We start from the raw sequence: 24,394 nt of genomic DNA, 5'->3' as shown, positions 1-24,394 counted from the left end.
TTATAGTACCACCAATAGCGGGAAAGCCACTCATTTTATACATTTCAACAACAGAAATATCACTGGGGGCACTATTAGCACAAGAAGATCAACAAGGAAAGGAACAAGCCATCTACTACATCAACAGGACATTGAATGGCTATGAACTCAACTACACATTCATTGAGAAGGCTTGTCTAACAGTAGTCTTCGCCTCTCAAAAGTTCCGACATTATATGCTAGCACACATAATTAAGCTAGTAGCAAAAATTGATCCTCTCAAATATCTACTCAGCAAGGCGGCTCTTACTGGTCAATTGGCTAAATGGGTCAAGATTCTCAGTGAATTGGACATCCAATACATAGAATGAAGAGCCATCAAAGGACAAGCAATTGCAGATCAACTAGCTGAAGCACCGCTACCAGAAAAACAAACTATGTAGATTGAATTTCCGGACAAGGACGTTCTTGCTATTTCTACCACACAATGGACTCTATACTTTGATGGATCCTACACTCAACATGGTTCAGGTGTTGGTATTCTCTTCATCACTCCTGAAGGACACACTATACCAAGATCATATAGGCTTATGTTCCCATGCACAAATAATGTGGCTGAATATGAGGCATTGGTTATAGGCATCAAAATGGCCGTAGAATGGAAAATCACAGAGTTAATGGTCTATGGAGATTTACAACTAGTCGTCAATCAAATCAACAACGACTATCAGACAAAGGACAACAAGCTACTACCCTACAAACAAATGGTGGATGACTTCAAACAGTATTTTATACACATCACCTTCAAGCAAATACCAAGGTTGAACAACAAAGCAGCCGATGCCAAGGCTACTATCACTTCATTACTACAAATTCCAATGCAACAGAGTCGTTATGAGTTCCTGGTAGAGCAACTGTTCTCCCCAGCCTATGACCACTCCGAATCCCATGTTGTTTATGCCTTAACTAGTTCGGATTCACCTTTATATGGACCAATATATGATTATTTAAAGAACAACATCCTATGCACTGACTTATCCCGGAACCAAAAACGTAATTTTATCCGACAAGCCCCCCTTATACCCTTACTGCTGATACATTGTACCGTCGAGGTCTAGATGGTACTCTTCTTCATTGCCTTGATCATAATGATTCTGATTCCTCTTTACATGGGCTTCACGAAGGTATTTGTGGAACACATTCAAGTGGGACTACTCTTGCCAAAAAGCTTCTAAGGATGGGATACTACTGGCCTACAATGGGGAAAGATTCTTACCACTTCACCAAGAAGTGTCCTAAATGCTAGATCCATGGCAATCTGATACATGCACCAGAATAGGAACTGCAGCCATTTACAACATCCTAGCCCTTTTGTCAGTGGGGACTAGACTTGGTCAACAAAATTCATCCTTCATCTTCAAATGGACACACGTTCATTATAACTGCAACATAATACTTTACCAAGTGGATAGAAGCAGTCCCAATGACCACAATAACTGGAAAGCAAATTGCGTCTTTTATCCTAAACTATCTGATCTGCAAATATGGTATTCCAAGTTCCATCATCACCGATAATGGACGATCATTCAAAAACCAAGATGTCTGAGAACTATGTGAACAATTCAAAATACAACATCGGTTCTCTACACCATACTACCCCCATGGGAATGGTCAAGCTGAAGCATCCAACAAAACAATACTGAAAATTCTCAAGAAAACAATAAATGATGTAGGCAAAGATTGGCATATCCAACTCAATCCAGCACTTTGGGCATACAGAACCAGCATCCGTACACCTACAGGAGCAACACCTTTCTCATTGGTCTATGGATCAGAAGCTATTTTACCACTGGAGGTAGAAATTTCGTCTCTCAGAGTCTCTCTAAAAGGCTTAATCCCAGATGAAGAGTATCAAGTCAATCGACTGCAAGAACTGGAACTATTAGATGAAAGGCGTCAGCATGCTTACGCTCATCTCAAAGCATATCAGCAACGCATGTGCAGAAGCTACAATCACAAGGTCATCCCTTGCAATTTCAAAGTTGGTGACCTAGTCCTCAAAGAAAACCCAAGAAATCAACAAGATCGAGAAAAGAAAGGGAAGTTTGAACCTAACTGGTCGGGTCCCTATGTCATCATATCAGTCTATGGATCAGGTGCCTATTAGCTCACAACCTCAGAAGGAGATGTGCTCGACGAACCAACCAACAACATTCATCTAAAGAAATACTACACTTGAGTAGTCTAATGCCTGGAAAAAGCAAAAACAAGCAAAAAAATAAATTAAAAAAATCAAGAAAAAGCAAATAAAAAGGAACAATAAAAGCAACCGGTGAAAATCTGGTAACAGGCGCTATTGTGAAAGAACAACTCCTCCATCTACATCTAGGCACTTGCAGTCAAATACTATCGGCCATCGCCCGACACTTAGCAAATATCCATTCAGGACATACTTAGCATAGTCACTATCCTGGTCTATCCATATATCCTCTTACCACATTCCACCATGGCTTGGAAATCACTGTACGTATTCATATCAAGAGGTACACTCGGCTAGGGGCAACAAATCGTCAAAACTTGCAACATATTCAAGACATCAAAACTATTTGCAAAACTCAAAAACATCACACCCAACAACCAAAAACTTCACTCCATCGCAGAGCAAAACATTGGATCACTAAAACAAGAGTCACAGACATACCAAAGATGGATGATTTTCTGAAGTACTAAATGTTGCATTATCGCATAAAGTCTTGACTATTTTTGCATTTGAACTTTTTAAATTATTGGATTCTCTGCATTTTCTCACTGAATGCTTCAAAGCTAGAGATCATGGGGAAAATCCAATATTTTCTTAGTCTTCTGTTTGGGAGGCGATCATTTGTACTGTGTAAATACTTGTCTCGAGACATGATACATCGAATATCACTAAAGACATGATTCCACTTTACGCATACAAATGGTTTAATCTTGTCTGTTTATACGCAATCCACACTCTAGTCGTCCTGGTTCAATTATACCTTGACGCTTGTGCTATCTTGCAAAATCAAATATCATGTAAATTTTTCTCAAGTCATTATGGTTCAATTATATCATTATGCTTGTATAAATTTTCAACATATCCCAAAAGTAAATCAATGCTCAATGATGATACTTATATCGAAAGCAACTAACATATGGCTATATCAGGATGACAGATGCAGAATGAGGATGCTCCAAAAACATAATTGCATATCATTTTAACATAGTTGCATATCATTTTTAAAAGTAGTTGCATATCATTTTGCATATCAAATCATACATCTCATTTTCAAGATACATCTAACATCATTATCAAATCATGCATCTCATTTTCAAGATACATCTCACAGCATATCAAAGCATACATCATACATTTACATCATGCATCATATCATCTATTTAAGCATTGCATCATTATAAAGAAAAGAAAGAACACATAGAACATGCATCCATTTAACACATCACATGATCAAAGAAAATGATGCCATATATATATATATAAAAAAAATGATCCAAATGTAAAAAATCTGTCATGTCTGTGCCCAGTACAAGCGAAATAATGATCTAAAAATACAATAGAGACATCGTCTCTCAAGTATGACTATCTCCTGAGGGGGATGGTCTCGCAGCTGATGTCCCAGCTCCTAGATCTCTAGGAGGATCTTGTCTCGAAGGCCCCGTCATGCCTACGCTCTCTGACTGTGTCCCAGTCTCTCGCGATCGACTCGATCTTGCCTACATGAAGCTTTGTACTCTGCGCTCCCTGGGCACGACATCCTCGTAATGACATCTATAATACTCTGCCTCCCTCACTCTCGAGGACAGCTCCCTCATGATATCTCTCATCGAGCCCCTTGCTTCTGCTCTTTGAATGCTAGCTGCCAGCTCCTCTGCCCTACCATGTCGCTGTATCTCTGTGTCTCGCTCTAGCATCAGTTGAGTGATCTGACATTGTTGCGCCAATACCTGTGCCTGCAGCTACTAAACTGTCAACTGCAGGGTCCTGATCTACGCATCCTCCACATGCGTCGGGACTCGGACCCGTAGGGGCACCTGTGAAGGAGTACCCCCTATCTCTCTGCCTATCCTAGGTGCTGGTGGAGGTAACTCATCAGTCCTCCTCCTCTGTGCCGGCCGCCTCCACTCATCTGTCCCTCCCACCGCTGCCATCACCTCTCCCACTCTCCCCTCCTCCCCTACTCCAATAGCCAACCCTCCTCTCTCCCTGTCCATCATAGCTCGCCGAACTACTCTCTCCACTCGACCTTCCTCATCCCTACCCCTGTCTCCTCTCCTCCCCCGATATCCTCTCCCCCATTGTCCGCCTCTGCCTCAATCATCTCCATCGTCTCCATCTCCCCCAACATCCTCCTCATCATCGTCAAAGGTCGGCCGCATCTCCTCAGGATCTGATATCCCGGCAATAGCACGAGCTGCAAACAAACTCGCAAACTCATGGGTAATCCCTACGTCAAGTACCTCGGGAGCATAGTCCCATATCTGAGTTGTTAAGCTAGAGAACTCCTCTACAGCTGCTCCGCTGTCAATAGTGGGACCCCAATCAAGTACATCATGTCTCTGCCGCGCATACAAACAGGTCCCCTGCAGTATACCTTGCTGCCGACCATACTGCCTCAACACCCTACCCACCTGGAATCTCTCTCTCACAAAGGGCGTCCGCCCTATTAGAAACTGACTCATGAACACAAATGACATCTCTAGCCCATCCTCTATCCAAACCTCGCAATCTGTATACGGTCGCCAAACGACCGTATCTATATCATCCAAGACCCTCCTCCAATGCTACAGTTTGCCCATCTTATTCTAGACAACTATACCCTTGTAACCATAAGCATATGCCCGCCCAACAGGCCTGTCTCTGTCTACCAGTGGTCTCGCTGCTGGAATGTGCTCCTAGCACCATACCTGTAAAAGTGTCACACCAGCCAACAAACTACCGTAACCCAGATACATAACCTCATGCAGGTCCTTGTACAGGTGGGCTAACATGGCTGATCCCCAAGCAAACCTGCGACCCTGGGTCACCATCTGCTCTAGAACCAATCCCCAACCCATAGAGAATCCCTTTGACCTGCGATCAGGACAAAGGAATCCACCGATGAACCCTGCTAGTACTGACGGGAGGGGGGCATAATCTAAATCCAGAAACTCCTGCCATGGGATCTCATACCCACATACCGTCTCATCATGAAAAATGCGCCGCAGCACCTCAGTACCACCCTCCTCCATCTGCTCATAGGGAAATAAAGCACCTGCTACTGGGATCCTCAAAATCCTATAACAGTCCTCTGGAGTGACTGTCATCTCGCCCGTAGCAAAGTGAAAGGTGTTCGTATCACTATGCCACCTCTCAGCAAGCACTGTCAGTGTGAACCGAGGCATTTCTAGCAAAGATGATAAACCACATCTCTCGATCACATCTAGGTCAGCCTGTGCCAACCGTGGTATCAATGCCTAAGGTCTGGGGAACTGCTCCCGCGACTGCAATACTCCCAATCGCTCCTGTCAAAATGCAAAAACGAGTCCAATATTGTAATGTCCCCTTCTCAGACTTGATCTTTGACTTGGTCATTATTGGCTTCAGGGCATGATTGAAGAGTTAAGTTGATATATTTAATTAAAAGGTCACGTTTTAATATTATATTCGAACGTTGACCCCTTGGCCTAGTCTATTGACTTTATGTTGTTTTGAAAAGTGGGCTTTTTGAGGGTGGCGCCTTCATTAAAGATTATTTTATTAATTTCCAAAGTCAAAGCAAGCTTAATGTGGGCGCATTTATCAAGGTATTGAATTTAATTAAAATATCAATATTAAGCTTGAAAGGAAAAGGACGCCATCTTGGAGAAAGGATTAGGGTTTGGATATTGAAGTGGATTTTAGGGTTTCATGAAGTCAACAGGAAGTTATAAAAGGAAGACTTTGAGCATCATTTCACATCTTTGGTCTACAGTACTGTTATGTTGTCGGTTTGGCTCTGGGTTTGCTTCGAGGAATGAAGGCCTCCTAGCTCGGGCATCGCTTCTTGTTTGTAAGACAACAACTAGTGGTGATTTTAGTCTAGTTTGTGAGTTCCTTGAAATTTGTGCATTGTAATCAGCATTGTAGTTCTTAGTTTCTGATTTTTGCATATTAGAAGTTCCTGGTTTTTGCATGTCAGCTTCAGCAGATTGGATGTTTACTTCATAAATCAAAAAAGACAAAGAAATTCGTTGTGGGTATTGCATATTCCCTTCCATATAGGAAAGGCGCCCATGTGTGCCAATTTATAGATTTATTTGTGAAGCATCAAATTTTTAAAAGAGAAATTGCCCTTTCCAGCTGGGTCGTACCTTTGCTGTCTTGGGAATTGTGCATTGAGTGTTAGATGCTTTTTAAGTCTGTTTTCTGTTCTTAGTCTGAGCGCCTCCTTTCTATTAGAGTTTTGCAATTGATATCAAGCATTTTGAATGAGTAAAGAGTGAGTTCCGAGCATTTCAAAGGAATCCTATGTTGCTGGTTATTTGTTGAAAGGTGCAGGTTTGTTAAATCAGTTTGGAGAAATCTGCAATATCTTTATTCGATGGTGGTGAAAGTTCTTTGAAAGCGATGGGAATGCTTCATTGAAGATTTATTCAAGTCTGGAGAAAAGGTTGGATCTGTTTATTGCCATTTCCGTTAATCTTACTTCTCAGCAAAGGAATTCATTAATATTGTACCTCTCTATTTATATGTTGATACGTACATTGTTTGCAAGATTTCATCTTTCATAGTGTAAGCTGGCAGTAGTACTGACAGCAGAGTAAAATCTTGCTTTATCAAATTGTAATGCTCTTCTTACTTTCAGCATTTGATATTGTATTTAATTGACCTCCGCCCTATGGTAGCTACTTTCCCATTCTGGGTTAGCAAGCACATTCTAGGTGTTGAGTATTTCCAGCTTCCGCATTTCTTTTCAAGCATTGTTTTGTAATCACTCCGCCATATGGTCGCCCCTCACTCCATTCTGGATTGGGTAGCACATACTTGGTGTAGAGTTCCCTTTCAGCATTTAGGGTAGAAGATCCTCTAACCATATGCTCGCCATCATCGGTGCCATTTTTGGTTAGAGTTACTGCATAAGCAATTTGTTTTAGATTCTCTGAACAATGCTCACACCTTGCCCACAACGGGATCCTGGTGTACATTCTAGTTAGAGTTGCTTCAGCACGTTTTGGTTTATCTTCTAACCTTAACGGGTGCATTGAATGTAATTTGTAATTTGTACAAATGAAAAAATTTGGCTCGGAATATTTCAAATATCAGTTTCCACATCAAAACAAAGATATCAAAATCCAAATCACATCAAAAGCATGAAACAATTTGCTCATCTAATCAAGTTCCACATCATATCATATCAATTTGTAACACAACTCAAGTTTTCAAAAACCATATCAAAACTTGTAAAACAATTCAAGTTTCCACATCACATAAACTTGTAAAACAAATCAAGTTTCCCACCCATATCAACTTGTAAAACAACTCAAGTTTCCAACCCATATCAGCGTGTAACACAAATCAGGCTCCACACATTTGAACTTGAAACAGTGCAAAAACAAATCATGGTTCGACCAAAACAACACATTCATATCTACATCAATAACTTGAAACAAATTGCAACTTAAATCAAGTTATCTCAACACTCATATTGGACACATTTTCAAAAACATGATCAAAAGACCAAGCAAGTGACAAAAATCCATCCCCCAGGCAAAACTAACCTTTTCCTATGTAATTTTTCACATTCAAAAATTACTAACTCTTGCAAAACCCGGCCCATGTGCTACAAAAACTTGGCTGTGCGCTAAAATACACCCATGCGCTACCCTGTTTTCTCCACACGCTATTATGTCTACCCTATGCACTAGACTAGCTCTATGCGCTATTCTTTTTCCTCCATGCGCCACCCAACCTACCCTAGGCACTAAAACTGACTTATGTGCTAACTTATCCCATACTAGCGCTACCTATTTGACCCTAGGCGCTAGGTCTAACCTACGCGCTAAATCCCCCTACCCATGCGACCCCCTGTGGACCCTATGTGCTAGGTTTGACCTGTGCGCTACCCTTTTAACCTGACGTGCTACCCTATGTTCATCATGCGCTAACCTGAGACCATGCGCTAGCCTAAAATTTTTATGCGCCGCCCTATTTATTTTCAGATGCTACCCTAAAATTTATACCCTATGCACTACCTAATTTATCGTATGTGCTAAACTACGACTTCTATGCGCTAAACCGTTAAAACCAAATTTCAAAAATAAAAAATGAACCAAAAACGATCAAATAAAAAATCAAAAAAGGGTCAAAAGCATTGACTTACTGGTGGTCCGTATGCGGCAGGTCTCCGATGCCTCCAAACGCGCTCAAAATGATGCCTAGAATAAGGAATGGGCATTTTGTCTTCTCTCCAAAAATCTCTTTCTCAAAAATCAACAAGCACAAATGAAACAAATCAAAGCACTTTTCCCCTTTTATAGGAGAAAAATGAAATTAGGGTTAGGGCAATGAGCACGTAATTTTCTCGCAGATCTCCCTCCTACCCTAAAAACACGTCAATTATTGGGAGATGAATCAATTTCAACGTTTCACCTAGCCAAAATCTTGTGCCGCAAACGCAAATCATCAAATCAAATCAAATTTTTCAAAATATTGATTCATCTCTCGAGGGGGCATTATCACCATCACACATCAAATCTGGGGCACGACATAAAAATCATAAAAATCATAAACAACATCGATCATAAAATCGCAACGACACATCATTTTCTTTGAAATAACATGTGCACACACGTCACTTCAAAGAGGGGCAAAATGTAGACGTATAAAAATGACCATATTCCTAAATGAATATTTTATGTTCATTTCTCTATTTAATTAAATCCAATTTAGTTAAATTATCCGCATTCCTCTATTTAATTAAGTAAATTACTCAATTAAATTCACTATACCATTTAATAGGATAAATTCATTTTATTCAATTAAAACCCCTATCCACTTTTTAATTAAATTCAAATTTAATTAAAATGGTTATCCTAAATTAAATAAATCTAATTTATTTAATTGCAACCAAATTCAATTAAATTCAATTAAAACCTATTTTCCCTCACCCACTTGCAAAATCCTACACCTCCCACTTGCATCCTAACCCTCTTTCTAACCTCTTCTAGATTCTTCTAATCCTAATTAATTAACCCAAACCCATCCATTATCCCTTTCCCCTAAACTTGAGGAGGTCACTTCTCAAATTTGGAGCAAAGTCTTCAAAATGCATTAAAACTTGGAAGGACTCTTACAAAGTTATCCCCAAAGTCTTCATAACCATTAATGGTTAACTCAACCCTCTTACATGGTTAAAGAATTTCCATAAACTCAACCTCCATCTAACCCAAGGGTCTCATCAAACATTTATTGCTTTGACCATGGTTATCCTTAAACCTTTGCACAAGAGTTTATCCTTTGGGTAAAAGCTTTATCCAATGGATAACCTTAACTTAACCTTAACCCTTAACCCCTAGGGTAACCATGAGGTCTTCTCAAGCATTTAATGCTTCTTACACCTCCTATCAACCAACCTTATGTTGACAATTGTCACCATTTCATTAGTGCCAATTGCAAACATGGATTCCCAACTTTCAAACTTGGCCCTTGATTGCCTCTTTCAATCCTGACCATCCATTGCCCTGTTTTTGCTATAAATAGAGCTCTCATTCCTCCATTTTTCATATCCAAGTCTTTAGCATCACACTTATACTCAAATTCATTCAAGCTTTCATAATTTATATGCTCACCATTTAGCTTCTCTTTTAAATCAGGAATTAATCTAAATATGCTAATTTAGAGTATGTTCCTTATCATATAGCTTAAATCATGAACTAATATAGCATGCTAGGATAGTTTTGTTTACTAACCTTGTCATCTTATAGCTAGTTATTGCATTTGTAGCATCATGCATAGCTTAGGATGCATCTCATATTAAAATCAATAAAAGCATCCCTCGTTCTTGCATTTGCCATCCCTAAACCATTTTGCTCAGTGATATGAGAGCAAAAACATTGGTTTGAGGGACCGTGTAAGATAGAGAACCATGGAACCATCCTTGAGAAGCTGAGCCATACTTCATGACTCCGTAGCTTGCACCAAGAAGTCCTGTGGGTGTGTGAGCAAGGCTCCATAGAGCTCAGTTTTTCACATATTGAGTTCTATCGGCCCGCTTTTCCCGCATACAATACCAAGCGATCTCCCAATCTTTTCTAGGGCTTCCTCTGTCTAGTATTCCATTGGCAAATTGTTTAATCGGCTTATCATAGGGTTCGGTTTTGAGAGGGTTAAAATTCTGGTACCATTTTTGTATGTACAGAGATTTAGTTTCCATTGTCCAGAAGCCCCCTTCAAGAATTTTTTGGCGCTCTTCTTTTGTCGCGAAAACCACAATAAAGAATCCTTTTTGGCAGGAATTTGGTTATTTGGGGGGTATGCCATGTATTTTCAATCCATTCGGTGATCTTCTTCCGATCCAATCTAGGGCCAATAAATCTGCAAATAATCGCTAGATCCTTGAACGATTCGATGTCATCCCCAACCTCTTCTATGATGTCGATTACTTGGAGAAGTTCTTCCTTTGTATTCAAATATGGTTCCTTGTAGGACTTTGTTGCTTCTTTTGCATCCCTGACCCAACTGCTTTCTTTCGGCTTATTCTTCTTTTTTCACCCTTCATTTTTTCCTCATAGGTAACTTGTATTCTAATTTATATTATTAATATAGATCATTTTATAAATATATTATAATAATACAAATAGAATATAATTGTTTTTAATTATTACTCGAGAGACCGGGTTGCACGTTTTCACATGAGGAGGTCTACTCAGAGCAAAAAGGAATTTGCAAAACAAATGAATTAAAAAAATTTGTAATCTTATTTGGTCGGTTATTCAACAACGGGTAGCTTTTTCAGCTGTCTTATCTTGTCCATTGCGTTTGGTGAAGTTGAGGAAAAAGATTATAATATCACGTGCTTCCCCCTCTTTAATGCTAACTGTAATTCACTTTACAGCCGTAATTCATGGTTGCTTTCATTTTCACTTTCACTTTCTACAATTCCAAACCAAAAAGATCAAATCAATGTTCATACTAATGTTTATCAATTAGGTTTTTGCTTTCAATAATGACAGATTCTGGTTCATAATGATCATGTTAAACATGTTCAAGTTAATTTTATGTAGGTTTATAGATCTCAATATCAATTTTTTAATTCAGTAGTTGCGTGTACAAAACTTGATAAGTAGTTGGAACTGGAAGTTCATATCTTTTCTAACCAAATTTGTTCTCAACAAGAAAAAAAATTCAACAGATCCCGGAAAAATAAAGTTACACGGAACCTAGTTTCGAAATTTGTGCCTATTGTTCAGTTGAAGCACATGGAAGCACGGTATTGCAAAAGCAACGGATCGCCCATGTTCAAAAACTGTCAAAATCCTCGACAATGAAATTCAACTGATATTCAAAATCAAAATAAATAATTACTAAATATAAAATTGTTCAGTTTCCGCCTTCCGCCATTGTAGGGTAACGTCTAAGAAGGGGTAAAGAGGAAGAAGATCGAACGGAGTTAAGTCAAGATAAATTTCGAAAGCCCTAAAATTTCAAAATAAATTTCGAAGATCTAAATTTTCAGTCCAGTCAAAATTAATTTCGAAGATCTTTAAATTTAAGTCCAGTCAAAATAAATTTCGAAAATCTTAAAATTTCAGTTCAGTCAATAAATTTCGAAGATCTTAAAATTTCAGTCCAGTCAAAATAAATTTCGAAGATCTTAAAATTTCAGTACAGTGAAATTAGCCCGAAAAGTAGCTCAAAGATCTTCCAATCCGGATCCATGAGTATTGCGAACAGCGTGAATTCAAAGTCAAGTGTTTGGCGCATTTTTTTTAAATATATTTTTTTTGAGCCGGATTGTCAATGCTCCGACCGTGAATCCAACGCTTTGCTGAATAAGTGCATGATACGTTACTTCGAAATAATTTACAGAGAGTTGGAGTAGGCACTAATTCGTCCAGTCAGCGACGATAATGCGCAGTTGATTACCAGACCTGCAAAGGCAAGACCGCTGCTTACTAGACCTGCGGCACAATTTAGGGCAAATGCTTCATTTTTTCATCCTATAAAGCGGACAGTTATTACCCTAACAATCATCATCATCAAGTCCCGAGTTCGAATCGCAATGGAATCCTCCACTTTGTTCTCCATTTTCATCATCGCTGCAACCCTAACGGCCACCGCTGTGGCGAAACCCCGAGGGGGCGACTTCATTAAATCTTCCTGCAATGTCACTCGCTATCCCGACGTCTGTGTGAAGTCGCTGAGGCCGTATGCGGCCGCTCTGCGGGCCAAGCAAAGCCAGAGCGAGCTTGTGAAGGCTGCCGTCAAAGTGAGCCTGGTTTACGCCCAAAATTCGACGGCCTGGACTGTCACGCTCTCCCGGACGAGCAGGAGCCTCAGCAAAACAGAGCGCTCGGCACTGAAAGATTGCGTGCAGAATTTCGGTGATACTTCTGATCAGATCCGGCAATCACTGACTGAGCTGAAGCATCTGAAGCGCGGAACTTTCAAATTCCAGATGAGCAATGTGCAGACTTGGATGAGCGCGGCTCTAACGAACGAGGACAGCTGTCTTGATGGCTTCCGGTATGATCAGAATGGGAGGGTTAAAGTGCTTGTTCAGGGGCGGGTGCAGAATTCTGAAAAGTTGATCAGCAATGCGCTTGCTTTGGTCAATAATCTTGCTTCCACTGGAGGATATTCAAAGGTTTTCTGAGTTTCCCTGTTACAGGGCTCTGTTTCTCTGTGTCTGTGTGTTGGGAACTCTCTGTTTTAAAGGCCTAGGTTGATCAAAAGATCGATGTTCATAGAGATGATTAAAGACAGCAATCTATGATACAGGTGAATATACTTTTAGTCTTTTGTTTAAAATGTTTCTCAAATAATATGCACATGATGAATCAAGGATTACTTGATTCTATCTTGATGCTCAATGAATTAACATTGAATGAATTTGATATATATTGAAAGAACATTGGATGAATTTGATATAGAAATAAATTTCAGCAAGCGAGTATTGTATTAAATCAGTTCAGGGTATGGAAAAAATTGGTGGGAGAGTGAAATTTTGAATTTGAATTTTGAAAATTCATGGGTCATATTTTTGGATGTGGGATTGATCCAAAACAACAAAATAGTGAATCAAATGTAAGGAAGGGCTGGAGAGTCAAATTTTATATTTGAATTTTGCAAATTTAAGGATCATATTATTTGACGTGGGATTGACCCAAAACAATAGAATAGTGAATCAAATGCTCCCAAACCAAATTTTAAATTGAATTTTGAAAATTTAAGGGAAGAATCCTTGGACATGGGATTGACCCAAAACAATAGAATAGTGAATCTAAGAAAAAAAATGAATGTCCATACAAAGAGGATGCATTAAATGTGAAGTATAAATGCTTAGGAATATATAGAATAAAATCAAATACATAAGAATAATCATGAGGCTGCTGAAAATAAGCACTAGTTGCTTATTGAAAAAGCTGATATGTGGCTTCACCATATTTTTTTCCTCTCCTTTTTATTTGCCTACAAATTTTATTTGCAAGAATAATACTAATAATTTCATTTAGAAGATTGCATAAAAATAAGTAATGATTTTATTGCTTCTCAAAAAGTTGAGAAACTATTGCTAGCCAAAATAAGCTAAGCAGCAACATGGGGACTTGCCCTTAGGTATCAAACTTATAGATGCAAGATTGATCTCACACTTTGAGATTGATACCAGACAATAAAATAGTATATCATTTGTTATTTCTGGATTTGATTGTGTGTAAAAATTTTCATTATCAATGATTAAAAAAATTGGATGACAAAAATTTGCACAATCAAATCTAGAAATAACAATTGCATGGATTGTGGAAATCTAATAACATTAAACAAAAAAAGTAAATCTAATGCCAGGAATGAATGTTCATACAAGGATTCAATAAATGTGAAGGGTATGGGAAATGTGCAAGAATGGATATGATAAGATCAAATGCATAAGAATGTGTAAATAAAAATCATCAAATAAGATCAATTTCACACAAAATCGTACCATTTATCAATATATAATTATACTAAATAAAAATTGTTATGAGTATACAAATTTCACATTATAATAAAAAATAATTTAAAAATTCTATGGTAACACTTTCATTTCTTAGCTATGTGTATAACAGTTATTAGTGTATTGCAAACAACTTACCATGATATTCATTGCATATGCAAATATATTTTGTAAAATTTGATTAAATAATCAATTAAATGTTTCTCCTTTTTTTATTTTTAAATGATTAACTTCATAATAATATTATTTATAATAATTTTTAAATTTATATATTTTAAAAATCTTTTTTTAAAAAATTAACTAACAATACTTTAAAGTGTTATTATCATTATATTTTATATATTAAAAAAATATCATATAAACCAAAGACAATAAAAAAATTACTCCATCAAATATTTTGAACAAATAAATTATGGAAGCTACCAAAGATTCTAGAAGCAACATACATGGAAATCTCTTTTTCTTTTTAGGCATTGTTTACATTTCTTTTTTTGGCAGTTTAATGCTTGCACTCAATCACAAACACAAAGGTTTTACAATAATGTAGAAGCACTTCATTGGGCTTCCCTTCAAAAGTTATCAACTTATTAAAGGTTCAAAATTACTATCATGTAGAATTAAATCCAAGAAGACAATGTATATGCTTCACAAGGAAGTGCATGTTCATTATCTTAGCTTTTTTTAAAGACATATGTTCATTGGACACCTTTTCAAAGTTACAAAGGAAGATAATGAAAATTTTATGTGGAAGCTTATAAATTATATTAATAGGTGAGGTGAATCACATCATCAAATTCATTGTTTCGCTATTTGAGTTGTTCATCATTTGAGTGGAATTTTTTATTGAATTATGTTGTCAAAATAGAGTTTGGTGATTGTGGGAAGGGTGGTTTAGAATACATAAAATCTTAATAAGATTAAGTTTCAATAATCCATGAGATATTAATCAACTATTTCTCGATTAAATTGTAAGTGAATTTTTTGCATCAATGTTTCGGATCACACTTAGTGATCCATCATAAGATGGATCGTGGAGTGTAATCCGAAACGTTGATACAAAAAATTCACACATAATCTAGAATCCGGAAACAATTTATTAATACATAAAATCTTTCCCTATCAATGATAGGTATTATAGATATTTTTTCACTAGTTTGTTTTATTTGATTTATCATTTCTAATTGTGGGTGGTTTTGTATTGTGTAGAGGTGGCATCAAGATTTTAATAGTACAATTGTAGTTAGAACAAACATTTACATCAACAAAGAGATTTTGGTATAAGGAATTCTCCTAAAACTCCATAGAATCCTTTATAGATGTCTTTGACCTCTTACCCACCAAGAAAATAAAACCTTAGAATTCTCAATAAAAGTGGTGTTGGATACTCCCACTTTTCTTAATTTTTTGATCCAATCTATGATAAGTGTATAATCCTTGACTATGTTGGTTCTATAGTCTTGTGCTATATACAAGTTGTCCTAAGTCATGATGTAAACCTAGCTTTATCTTTCATGTCTTTCATTTGTAGCTTTTGTTATATTATCATAGTGGCTTTTTTTTTTCTCTCTCTTCTGAATCATAGTATTTTAAGTTGTATTTTATGTTTCTACCATCATACGCTAACTAACCCCATCATAGTGTCCCTTTGTATCAACATGTTATTTTTAATTAGATGTAGCCTCACTTGCCAATGGTATGCTTTTGATTGCCTTATTCCTTATTTTCAAATATGATTGGGTGTTGCTCCAAGACATTATTTGTTGGCTACTATCCCCATGGTAGATATAAATTCCACTTACTTTATGAACACTTACACAACACAATGTTATGGGTAACAATTTAAGGATCAATACCATACATATCTGAATAATTCCAAGCAAAGACTATAGGAAAATCATGTAAGAGAGAAGAATGATCACGTTGTTCATCAACATCTAGACATTTTCCAATTTTAATCACTTTTTTAACATAATTATGTGGATCAGTCAAACATCAACAGTATCTCCTATAAGGAGATTGTTACATCCAGGAACATCCAACAAATGAGAAAGTTCTTGAGTCATATCCAAGGTATCATTTGGTAATTCAATGTATTTCCCAAAGTATGCTTCATTATTTAAACAATAGGGAAATCCACGACTATGATGATATTGAGGAAGATTATCCTAAACTACCAAGAATTCAGCTAAGGAATCATTTGTGGAAAAGATGTCAAATAAAGGCACGCTAGGGGCAGAACTAACATCAATTAAGTGAGGATTAGCCAGATGAAGAGATTTAAAAGAAGTAGAAATAGCATTCACATTGAGATCTATGGTCTATGAGATGCTTTGGTGGGCTTTCAAGGATTATAACCAATTCCAAACAAATCTTCATGTGTGTAAGTTCTAAAGGGACTTTCATTCCTTGTTCATTTGCACCACAACCATTGCTTATATATCCACTCTTAGCTACGATATGGAAACTAGGACCATAAAGAGATGCCATTTATGAAAGAGATGACAGAGCCTCATACATCTCAACAACATGGAAGAAGAATTAGAAGACTTAGTTGAAGTATCTAAGCAACTATGAAATTGTTATTATGTTTCTTAGAAGTTGAATCCTTTGTGGACGCCACCATATACTTCTCTTTAGTCTTAAATTCTAATGGAGGGATTTTATATTCTCCCACATAGGAATGTGTAAAATCTAGTAATCCCTAATCATCCTCTAAGAGTACCTCTTCAAGTGAAGGAGTATATTCAATAGGAGATGGTGAATCCATTTGAATTGGAGAAGGAATTGAAGAATTTAAAGGGGATTGAGATCTAGCTTTAGTATGCAAACAACTTTATACATTATATTACGACCTTCTAAGGTATACATCTTGTTGTTGTTGTTGTAAATGAACTTAAGGTTGTGATGAAGAGTCAAAGGGACTCACAGATAGATAAACAGTAAGCAACAAACAAATATAGATTTGGAACAATGATACAAAAGTGCACCTGTAACAAAAAGCATAGCCCAAAATGGTTGGTCATTGTAGCTATGCACCCTAGTCTTGACACGTACTCATTTGAGTTTGAAGATTAGATATGATATCAGGAGCCTCTAAACTACCTTCCCACCAAGTTTTAGGCCAAACAGGGAGGACATTGGCGCTAGGTCCCTTAGCCCCGAGGACACTGACGCTAGGAGCCCTAGCCCCAAGGACACTAGCTCTGGTTGCTACTATCCATAGCTTTTCTGATTAAATTTATTGGGAACCACTACTTCTCAGTCCTAGGTGCTCCCATTTCTTCAGAATTTTCTTGAGACCTATTTCTGAATCTACAAAAGAGAAAGAAGATGGTGTTGTCGCTATATAGGGGCTTGCCTTGGTCAAGCCACCATTTTAGTGATTTCCACTTGCATAGATAAACAAATTGGATCTGAAAATAATAGTGTGTGCTCTAAACCTTAAGTGTGTCTAAGTTGTGGCGAGCATAAATCCATAAATATAAATAAGAGCCTTACTCAATTTTGTTAGAGTTAACCCTAACTACTTGTGAAGCAGAATGGCTATGAATGAGCCCATCAAGGATCAAATCTTGTTAGGTGCAAGGCCTTAATACTATAAGGGATGAGGTTAAATCATGCCCTAAGAAACTTTGGTGGATGAATACCCCCGAGTCCTTGTTTCTCAGTCAAAGAGGTTCCACCCTCAGGCTCATGCTCCTATACTTGGTGGCAAAAAAATGTTGTGGATGATATAAAATCCTTCATCAATAATTAAATACATAATTATATGTCAAGGTTAAAATTTAAATAGTAGATTAAAATATCAAATTGATATTTGTTTAATGTTATGAATTTAAAGTGATATAAAATTTGTTGGAGAGTCCATGTGAGGTCAAATCATGTGGTATTATGCATAGTTGATCATGAAAATGATTCTATTTGGGGACACATCCACACGAATAATCATGTGCAAGATGAGTATCAATCTGACTCAAGTATATGGATTAGGAAGAAGTTGCTCTAATTTATAAGGACACTGACAAATTTTAACGCCACACCCATCCAAATGCATTTACAAACCTTAACTACTTGTATCCTAGAACCATAGAGAGATTATGATTGCAAATGCTAACATTGTAAATGATCATTCGAATCAAAATATTGAATAATATCTACAAATTAGAATCTAAATATGCTAGAAAATGTACGCAATTAGAAATGCAAAACATCTATGTCTTACAACTTCTAGATTCAAAATTTTTGAATCGAAAAGAGAGCAAAGCTATGTAAAGAAAAACGAGTAAGAAAAATGAAAATTTAGAATCTTCAAATACTAAATCAAACTGATAAGATCTTAAAAATGTGAATATGAATTGTTAGGGTTTTAACTCCCATCTTAAATTAGATGTTATTTCAATGAACCGTGTAATAGTAATCTATGCTTTTAAAACTTGTAATTTTTTAAATAATTTTAATAGTGTACAAATGGATTAACCAAATAAAAAGATTCCTTTTATGTTTTTTTATTTCAACATATCATCTCAATAAAAATAACATCATTACAAACATTAACTAATAGTAAAAATTAAGATCGCGTAATATTAACGCGTTGACAATTATGATTTGATTATAACTATACAAATATAAAAAAGCTTGATTAAATATTATGTCATAATCAGTATAAAATTGAGATGCGTAATACATGCATAATTGAAAACTCTTCTCACATGATACATTTATGTCAAAATTCATTGTCCACATTATCATAAGCTAATAGGTTGGATGTTTCTTTTAAAATTGAAGTAATAGGTTGGATGTTGTTTAGTTGTAATTAGGGGAAAAAAGTGGAGCACACAATTAAATCTTTCATTTTCTTAAGGAAAAAGAATGCACACCATTTATTGATAAATAATTGAGAGTTCACATTTATTCTAACAATAAAATGAATTCAATAAAGTTATTCAACCATAAATTTCGAAATTTTTGCCTATTGTTCTGTTGAAGCACATGGAGGTACAATGATAATGTAAAAGCAACATATCGCCCACATTCAAAGATGTCAATGATGTTTAAAATTGAAATATTAAAAAAATTGGTCGGTTAAGGCGCAAAGATGAATTTTGTCAAACTAAATAAAGAAAGTAGGTTGGATGAAATAATAAACATTAAAAATCATGTGTACATCTAAATTATGAGTGTGGTTTAAGTTTTGATGGATATGATATTATTTTAGTTGAATTTATCTTTAATTATATCTTAATATTTATAAAAATAAAAAATATATTTTTTTAATAGAGATTTATATAAGCATGTATTTTATTTGATATAATATTTTATGTAAAGTATGATAAAATTAAGTTTCAATAATAGTTTTTAAATATTTAATTTTAATTTTTAGTTAGATACATGAAATATAACATAAGTGTTGAAAATGAAAATATAGTGAATAATATTACATCTATTTTTTTATTTTTTTAAAAACTATGTATGGTAAACACTTCTCTTGTTGAAATCCGCGAGCACAATGGCCTAGCGAAGGCACAATGCCTTGTGAGCACAATGGCCTAGCAGGGATTCGAACCTTGGTGGCGGCTTCACCAACGAAGTGTTTAAACCGCGACACTACATGTCCGAAGACTAATAATATTACATCTATTGATATAATCACATTATAGTATTTAATTGTTGATCATTTTGAAGGGCCAACATCCTTTGAGCAATGCTTAGTACCATGTAATCAATGGATGATTTACTCTTCTCTCAAAATTATCTATTTAAACTAATTTTACCCAAGAGAACTACTAAATCTCATAATAGAATCACATTATAGTATTTAATTGTTGGTCATTTTGAGAGGCCAACATCCTTTGAGCAATGTTCAGTACCATGTAATCAATGGATGATGTACTCTTCTCTCAAAATTATCTATTTAAACTAATTTTACCAAAGAAAACTATTACATCGAGATTTTCCTTTGTTTTGAAAGATAGGCTTAAACTCAAAAATCTAATTGTGAGAAATTTTGGTTGTCTTCTCTAAATATAAAAGTAATGTCATCTAAAGTTACTGGTATGAAGTCCAAGTGTTTTAAAAAGCTAGTGTCCAAAATTAAAATAGAGTGTTTAGGGTTATAGTATTGTTCTATACATTTTCATGCAACAATGCATTTTAGAGTTCTAAAGTCTTTAAACCTCAGAAACAAGGTGGAGTTATAGAATTCTTGTTTGCCAATGTTTCACATCAAACACCGTTATGCATCATTTGGGTAAGACATCAAGAGAAGATAGAATAACAAGGTGGAGTTCAAGATGTACTTAAACCTTTAATTACTTGCATATAATTACTCATACAAACGTTTAAACCTTTTATTACAATTACACAATTTTTTGTTAGTATAATTCCGACTTCCAACACTTAATAAATTTATGTTTGAGATTGTTTTCCTTCTTTTCAATGATTTATCTTTGTTATTATAAAATTGTTAACTTCACATTATTACCACCATAAAATTTTAAAATTTAAATTTCTTTATTCTATTCTAATTATAATATTTTCTTTCAAAATTATCTTCAAATTATCTTTTTAAGTATAATTAAGTCTAACGAGACTTAATGTAATTTGATCTCTAAAACATGTACTAATAAATCATGTGATGTCTAATCGACACGCCAACAAAATATGTTTCAATGCACAACTATTGATCTGCTCTTTTTAAAGGTTTACTTTAACACTTTAAAAAAATGATAATATGACATCATACTTGAACCTAAAAATTTAATTATAAACAACCTTACCAAATTAACTATTATAAAAAATCCAAAATACTTTGAAATCATCACATCACAATTGAAAGAAGCCAAATTCCCATGAGCATTTCTAGATCTTTCTCCCATATAAAAATAAAAGTAGCTGAGTGTAATCTAGAACAAAGCATTAATATATAAATTAATTTAAGTTAAATAAATATATTTCCAAACCCTACAAGCAACGTGTTTGATTTTTGGTAGAGTTGGGGAAAACTATAATACAAAGATGCCCTGCTTGCTAGACCCCGGTCCCATCAAAGACCACCCGCTTCGTTTATTTCTCTTATAAAAGCAATCGTAACGGCCCAACAATCCTCATCACCCAGCACGTCCCGAGGTCGAATCCCAATGGACTCCACCATTGTATTTTCCCTCTTTATCCTTGCTGCAATCCTCACCTCCACTGTCGCGGCAAATCCTTCAGGCAACGACTTCATTACATCCTCCTGCAAGGTCACTCGCTATCCCGATGTCTGCGTGTCGTCTCTGAGATCTTACGCAGCCTCTCTGCAGGCAAAGCAAAGCCAGAGCGAGCTTGTGAAGGCCGCCGTCGTTGTTAGCCTTGCCAATGCCCGAAATACCTCGGCCTGGGCCGTTACTCTGTCCAAAAGTAGCAAGAGCCTCAGCAAAATAGAGCGCTCGGCGCTCAAGGACTGTGTGGATAATTTTGGCGATACTAAAGATCAGATCAGCCAGTCACTGGCCGAGCTGAAGAATCTGAAGCGTGGAACTTTCAAGTTTCAGATGAGCAACGTGCAGACTTGGATGAGCGCCGCGCTGACGAACGAGGACAGCTGCCTTAATGGCTTCCAGGCTGTTCAGAATGGGAGGGTTAAAATACTTGTCCAGGGGCGTGTGCAGAATGCTTCGAAGTTGATCAGCAATGCGCTTGCTTTGGTCAATAATCTTGCTTCCAATTCAGGATATTGAAAGCTTCTGTAATTTTATCTATTTTAGGTCTCTGTTTCTCTGCGTATGTGTGTCCTATTTTGAAAACTCTCTGTTTAGGGGCTGCGGGAGGCCGTATATTGTAAAAATGTGTGATAGTTTGGTTTTTCAGTAAAAGCGAGGAAAGGGCAGGAATCGAGAATTGGACATGTATATTTATCTGGCTTTTTAAGTATATTTATTTTTGTTCTGTGTCATGAGCGTTGCCTGTATGCTTTTTATCCATGAACCTTTTGAATGGTTATAATGATTATATCACTTCCATGAGTGTATATTATATCATATTTTGGATTATCCTAACGATTTTTTTTTCTCAAAGTTCCTCACAGCTGATATTGGAGATAAGAATTGGGACATTTGTGATTTCCGTGGTCTCGTTGATGACAGATTCTTCTTCCTGATCTAAATATAGTAGTTTAAAAACGAATGAATCAATGTATTTTAAATCACTATTAAATTTCCGTCTGATAAAAATTCTTCCTCAAAACTGTGTGGATGCTGTAAATTTCAGATTTCTTCGAACCACCGGCAACAGATTTAAATTAGTGGCAACCCCAAACATTGGGACTCTGGGGATCTTGCCACTTCAACAAAGCCTTGTAGCATTATTGAGATTTAAACCTGCTCTAGTTGAAGGTAAACTTCAATCAATATACATTTGTAGCAAATAATATGCCAGATTTTGCAGGTCTGAGAGGCCTTGACCTTAACAGTTAGTATTGGGCTGTATCGCTGAAAGGGTTCCAACATTGGGGTTAAGTTATTTAAAATTGTTGAGGCTTTTGACAGTTTTGCATGTGATTGCTGAGGCTTTGACACTGACAGTTTTTCAAATAATTATTACCCATGGATTTAGGCCTTCCTAAAAGAGGAATTGTACTAGGTTTACAGACTGCTAAAATTTCAGTAGCCATACTCTTCATGACATTAATGACTGAATTTCAGATTATCAATTGATGCATAAGTGAAGATAATCATATGATGCAATTTAGGTGAAAGTGCTACCTAATCAGCCTTGGTTTGATGAAGTTTAATAGTACATGATTCATCTATTCACTTGTTTGGATGATTACTGGCTACAGTTCACCTGGTAAAGTGTTTAATTCATCACTGCAATTAGGTTATACATCTTAGGATGCTCTGTTGTCAAAATATCTCCAATTTTCATCTTCCCGTCTCTGATTACATTTAACCATACTGAATCATAAATGTGATCCAAATATTGATAAAATAATTTCACAAAATCTAATTCAGAAAGATTCATTTGCTCTTAAGATGGATTATTCAACTTTAAGATTTGTATTCTTGTAAAATATCTTGTACATTGGAAAGCTTGGCATCCTTAGACTCGGACGCTAATTGCAGGGATATCTGGTGATATTTTCAAGATAAATCCATCTACTGGTGTGATTTTTTTATAAGAGTTAAAGATAACTTAGTTTAGGGTCGATGGCAATTTTATCATTCTGTATGCTATCTATTACTGTACTTTTCTTGAATTATTCTGCTTGGGCGACATACTTTTTTGGTATAAGAGGCATCATCTGACAAAGGCATCTGTAAGAGCTCTTTTTCTGTTGAAGATTCCACTTTCGTAGATCCTATGCATATGGTTTCTGCACTTGATTGATAAGTTTGTGACATTTTTTTCAACATGCAGGACAAGTTTCTCTTTAAGCAACAGTACAGGTCAGTATTACATAAGGTAAATTTTTTAGTAGGATCAGTGATGTTGGATCAACACACCATACATCAATGAACTGAAAGAAATTAGATGTTGGGACAATACACCATCAGATATCCAATGAACTGAAAAAAAATTAACTCTTATCAATCAAACCAAACTGAAAAAAAATTAACTCTCATCAATCAAACCAACCCCTAACTCCTTTCATACATCTTATTTAATTTGGAAGACTGAATCTTCAGTTTTTGAAGTGTTCTGACCAAAGCTGATCCTCCCAATTAGGGCTTAAAAAATCAGCCATTTTCACGTCCAAATTGGCTGTTTAAGCTCCTCTCCCTTCATAATCTTCTTCCCTGCTTGTGCGTACATGAGACTTCTATGAACCGTGTGTCTTCTTCTTTTCGGCTTGTCTCCAAAAAGGTCAAGTTTGTTACACTTATTACTTTTTCTTCCTTGGTACAGAAATCACTGCTTATTGGGAAATGTGTGATAACTTGGATGCTTGTGCCGAGAATTTGTATGGATATCTTTCATTTTCAGTTAACTTTATGATGATGCGCCGTGATATAAGGTTATAGACTTCTGGATGAGGTACATTTCATAAAGATTACCTTTTGTCACGTAATCTGGCTTTCTGGCTTTGTGACATAAGGTTCTCTGTTTGGTGCAGTAATGGAATGTTTCTATGTGGTTGTTTAGTTCATTTTTGCTAGCAATTATTTGTGGAGCTGGTGGTCTCATGAGTATTTATTTTTCTACTTATTTTTTAAGGGAAATCT

The 24,394-nt window shown here is 36.2% G+C and overlaps 2 protein-coding genes across 2 annotated transcripts; both read left to right on the top strand.

The window, feature by feature from the left end:
* Positions 1 to 12,062: 12,062 nt before the first annotated feature.
* On the top strand, positions 12,063 to 13,121 carry LOC131027343 (pectinesterase inhibitor 9). The gene has a single exon (XM_057957371.2). The coding sequence runs from the start codon at positions 12,261 to 12,263 to the stop codon at positions 12,852 to 12,854; it is 594 nt and encodes a 197-aa protein (XP_057813354.2). The 5' UTR covers positions 12,063 to 12,260; the 3' UTR covers positions 12,855 to 13,121.
* Positions 13,122 to 21,232: 8,111 nt separating this feature from the next.
* LOC131027342 (pectinesterase inhibitor 9) lies at positions 21,233 to 22,125 on the top strand. Its single transcript, XM_057957370.2, has one exon. The coding sequence runs from the start codon at positions 21,329 to 21,331 to the stop codon at positions 21,908 to 21,910; it is 582 nt and encodes a 193-aa protein (XP_057813353.2). The 5' UTR covers positions 21,233 to 21,328; the 3' UTR covers positions 21,911 to 22,125.
* Positions 22,126 to 24,394: the final 2,269 nt, after the last annotated feature.

Source organism: Cryptomeria japonica, chromosome 3 (assembly GCF_030272615.1).
Source record: "Cryptomeria japonica chromosome 3, Sugi_1.0, whole genome shotgun sequence".
In the NCBI taxonomy this organism is placed as follows: domain Eukaryota; kingdom Viridiplantae; phylum Streptophyta; class Pinopsida; order Cupressales; family Cupressaceae; genus Cryptomeria; species Cryptomeria japonica.
This window is presented reverse-complemented; position numbering and strand designations above follow the sequence as displayed.